The sequence below is a fragment of the Mastomys coucha genome, unplaced genomic scaffold (genome assembly GCF_008632895.1).
Source record: "Mastomys coucha isolate ucsf_1 unplaced genomic scaffold, UCSF_Mcou_1 pScaffold11, whole genome shotgun sequence".
NCBI classification, from domain to species: domain Eukaryota; kingdom Metazoa; phylum Chordata; class Mammalia; order Rodentia; family Muridae; genus Mastomys; species Mastomys coucha.
This window is the reverse complement of record NW_022196893.1, coordinates 22,095,846-22,100,603: the sequence shown is the minus strand read 5'-3', so window position 1 is coordinate 22,100,603 and position 4,758 is coordinate 22,095,846. Positions and strand designations below refer to the sequence as shown.

The 4,758-nt window shown below is 39.2% G+C and overlaps 1 protein-coding gene across 1 annotated transcript in view; it reads left to right on the top strand.

The window, feature by feature from the left end:
• The window catches only part of Abcd2 (ATP binding cassette subfamily D member 2), a 48,920-nt gene continuing 44,162 nt past the window's right edge, over positions 1 to 4,758 (top strand). Inside the window, exons 1-2 of the mRNA XM_031353168.1 lie at positions 1 to 1,215; positions 2,794 to 2,974. Of these exons, the coding sequence (XP_031209028.1) occupies positions 277 to 1,215; positions 2,794 to 2,974 (1,120 nt within the window). The 5' untranslated portion in view covers positions 1 to 276. The remainder of the gene's footprint in view (positions 1,216 to 2,793; positions 2,975 to 4,758) is intronic.

The following is a 4,758-nucleotide window of genomic DNA, read 5'->3' as shown; positions in this document are numbered from 1 at the left end:
GAGGCGAGGAGTCCAGGGTCTCACCGCCCACGCAGCCAATGAGAAGCCTGTGGGTGGAGCCTGGCCAGCTCTAGCTGCTGAGGGACTCGCCCCCGGGTGGATGCGGTGGAGTTTGAGCTTTGCTGCATCCGTCACTGAAGAACAAAATAAGAGTAAAAAGGAGACAAGCTGCAGAGCATGAGAGGCTGTGGGGTTTTCTGAAACGTTTGCTGGGCTTTCCGCATGAGATTTTAAGACGAATTCTTTTAAAAGAAACCCATTTGTGTAGCTGGAAAAATGATACACATGCTAAATGCAGCAGCCTATCGGGTGAAATGGACCAGATCCGGTGCTGCTAAAAGGGCTGCCTGCCTGGTGGCTGCGGCATATGCTCTGAAAACCCTCTATCCCATCATTGGCAAGCGTTTAAAGCAGCCTGGCCACAGGAAGGCGAAAGCAGAAGATTATCCGCCTGCAGAGAACAGAGAAATACTGCATTGCACAGAGATCATCTGTAAAAAACCTGCGCCGGGACTAAATGCAGATTTTTTCAAACAGCTACTAGAACTTCGGAAAATCCTCTTTCCAAAACTTGTGACCACTGAAACTGGGTGGCTCTGCCTCCACTCGGTGGCTCTAATCTCAAGAACATTTCTGTCTATCTATGTGGCTGGGCTGGATGGAAAAATCGTGAAAAGCATCGTGGAAAAGAAGCCTCGGACTTTCATCATCAAATTAATCAAGTGGCTTATGATTGCTATCCCTGCTACCTTTGTCAACAGCGCTATCAGGTACCTGGAGTGCAAACTGGCATTGGCCTTTCGAACTCGCTTAGTAGACCATGCCTATGAAACCTATTTTGCAAATCAGACTTATTATAAGGTGATAAATATGGATGGGAGGCTGGCAAACCCTGACCAGTCTCTTACCGAAGACATTATGATGTTTTCGCAATCTGTGGCTCACCTGTATTCCAACCTTACCAAACCTATTTTGGATGTAATTCTAACCTCCTATACTCTCATCCGGACAGCTACATCCAGAGGAGCAAGCCCCATAGGGCCCACCCTGTTAGCAGGACTTGTGGTGTATGCCACTGCTAAAGTACTAAAAGCTTGCTCGCCCAAATTTGGTACGCTGGTGGCTGAAGAGGCCCATAGGAAAGGCTACTTGCGGTATGTCCACTCCAGAATCATAGCCAATGTGGAAGAAATTGCCTTCTACAGAGGACATAAGGTAAGACAGACATGCAAGCAACGGGTGAAATGTGAGACTGTTTGAGCAGCCACTGTACTGCTAGATACCATCTGTTGTCTTGTTGACAGACCCACTTTCTGAGCAATTTACAGTCCTCCAGTAGCTAAATCGTGCTAAAATACATGAGCCCTTTAAATCACCAGCCATTAGAGAAGTAAAGAGTCCAAACTTTTCTGAAGTTTCATGAGAATAAAATGTCTGTTCTACATAGCCTCTGTGACTCGAGTATGACTGTAATGAATGAGCTCAGGACATTTTCTTAAAACTTAAGTCCTAACTTAGAGAAGGGTTCTGTACATTGTGAAGAAAATGCACGTTTTGGGAACTGAGAGTAAACCTCTTTGGACTGAGATGGGGATGTTAGGGGAATATCCTTGTTGTTCTTTTGTGTTCAAAGGAGGATAACTGCTTTCAAAGAGAGAACACTTCAGACAGTTTTGGAGGACTGATCAACCGCAGTATGCAGATGAAGAAATGTAGAGGCGTGTCTAATGAAATGGCCTTTCTTTTCCTTTCCGCTCATGCTGAGGACATAATTTTGATAGAGATAATTAAATTTTGCCTAGGAGAGGAGTAAAAATCTAAGACTGGCAAGGACAGGAGTAGGAAGCAGCAGGAGCGCCAGGGTGCTATTTTTAAATGCTATGTATCTTCAACAGTTGAATAATTAGCCCAGTTATGTAAAATTGTGGTGTATTATAGTGGTTTCAGAATGTTGAGGATGATATAAATTGGGGGTAGACACATCTGAAATACAATACCACTGGTTTGGCAACATATAGAGAAGTATTTTAAAATATATTTTAATTACCAAGCAGAATGGTGTTCCTTTTAAAGCATCAAGAATTATCATTGTTTCTTTCTCAATGACAGAAGCAAACCAAAAGAAAAAATCTCAACTAATTCAGGACCTCTGCTCCTACTTGGGATTTGCCTTGTGTGCTGTGTCCTGATTTGTTATTTTCTGAAACATTGAACTCAGTGTAAATTAGTAGATTCTTCACTCAAAAGACAAAATGTGAGAAACTAAGCCAGTTCAAAATAGTCTAATTATACACGGTTTTGTTTGGTTTTGGTTATTTTTGGTGTTCTCAAGAGTGATGTGGGTTTAACAAGGCTTACTTGTATCTTCATAAAATATTATTTAATTTTAACATCTTAAAGTTTAAAATTATAATTATAAGTTTCTCCCTCCCTCCCCCTCTCTCTGTCTCTCTCCCTTTCTCTCTCTTTCTCTCTACCTGTTGAGATTTATACCCAATGCCTTACTATGATAGCAATAGGCTAGTGTTCTAACACTGAGCTATTCTCCTGTCTCACTCATGTGTACTTCAAACAATATTATATTTACCAGATAACATGTTTTTATAAGTAATACTAAAATATGACTAATTCTAATATCTAGTTACATTTATTCATTGTAGAAATGTATCAATGATGGCTATACTAAATACAGTAAAATAATGTATCTACATCATGGAAGAGAATCTTAAGTGATGACAATGTTTATTTCCATAGCTCATGCTGGTTTCATTCTCATCTTTTTTTCCTTTTTAGGTAGAAATGAAGCAACTGCAGAAATGTTACAAGGCTTTAGCTTACCAGATGAACCTGATTTTATCCAAACGTTTATGGTACATCATGATAGAACAATTCTTGATGAAGTATGTGTGGAGCAGCTGTGGACTAATTATGGTGGCTATACCTATTATCACTGCAACGGGCTTTGCCGATGGTGGTAATGACATTCACGCTTAATCTTAAATATATGGTTAACGTTGTTTCTCTTGAAGATGCCATTGCATGTCCATGTGTTACTGTGTAGACAGCTAGTATCTGTTGCTGCTTGTACTCAGAAACAGTGACAGGTTTTAATGTTCAATAATCAGACCACCAGGATGAAAAAAGCAACAGGTAGCTCAAGGGCTCTTACCAAGGAGGTCTGTGACACAGTATCTCTGGAAGTCTACCTGGAGCAATTTCAATTATACTGTCCAATGACTTTTCAGTTTACATTTAACCACAAGTCAAATCAGGATCTTCAGAAAGAGTATGGCATAAGCATACTTCATGGTTTGTTCTTAACATCCCAGAGGATTAAGCATGTAAGTTTTCTATAACTGAATTTATCCTGATTTGTGATTTGAAAGCGGATTGGCTACTTTAGATAATCAGGAATGCTATTTCAGGGTGCATGTAATCATCGTGGAGTGAGTTCTCTTCTATTTGTAGTAATACAGACAGCTTCCCATTGCATGATTTAGTGATGTTTAGAGGATGGGGCCTTATCAAGCTGCAGTTACCTAATTTGATCCTATCCCTGTCTCTACAGTTTTTACCAATATCTTTTTCTTTGGGTATAACTAAGAAAGGCAAGGGCAAGAGAGATAATGTTATGGTGCTCTTTCTGTATGAAAGTTTGAGTCTTTACTGGCAGGAAGAGTTCAGCTTCCATAGGTTTATATTCAAGAATTCAGCCAAGCGCAGAGCAGAAATTGGAGTCTAAAGCAAAAGCCGAGAAAATCTGTCCATGGCCAACACATACCCATTATTCTCTACAGAACTCATTATAACAACTGTTTCCATAGCCTTTGCAACACATGAAGTATTGAAGATAATCTGGAGATATTTAAATATCATGAGGTGATATAAACCTTGTAATCACTCCAGTGATTTCTCTAAGCAACTTGGCAGGTAGATCTCAGACTCTTTAGGGCCTCTGAACCAGTCTCCCTATTCCCCACAGAGAAGAAAGAAGAGCTGTAACTGATGAAGAAGGGTTTTCTGTTCTCCAAAAATCAAATATCACCCCCCTCTAGAAACTACATGGTCAAAAATTTAGGAGTGAGTCTAAAGCAGACTTTTGAGAGAAGCAGAGTTTGATTTCAAACTTGGCCCCGATGATTCCTACTGAGCCCTCTTAGTCACAGCAAACTCCCCCAAGCCTTGGTTCCCTCTTATGGAAAAGAAAACCAGTCTTGGCTACTTCAGAGGTGTTTGTGAGACTTAGCACAGAGATGCTTATGAAGGATATAGCTCTTGTGTCTGACATGTGGTAGTTGTTATTAGAAAACAGAAGGCAACACTTAGAATAATGTAGGAGAATTTGGAGTCTTTTATAGTTGCTTATATACAGTTAAGTCTTAATGGCTATTGTTCAAATTAAGGTAATAATAAAAACAAGTAACAATATAATATTTTTATTTTTAAAGTTACTTCAGTGGCTTAGTTCATTTTTATTTTAAAAAAAAAGTCTATTTGAGTCATAATTAAGCTAAATATGTTTGTTTAGGGGAACTGTGACCTGTCGGTGCTTCCTTATGGACAACACTAAACACAAACTGAATATACTCCACAAGTAAACTGCCAAATAAGCACTGTGGACATTGAGTTTTATCTGGTTTTATGTGTTCAAATTTACCAAGATATCATCTTAAATTTCTATTGTAAAAAATATTCTTAGTAGTAATATTCAAGACAAAAATCATTGTAAAGAACTACTTTTCTAAAGGAGTGTTTACA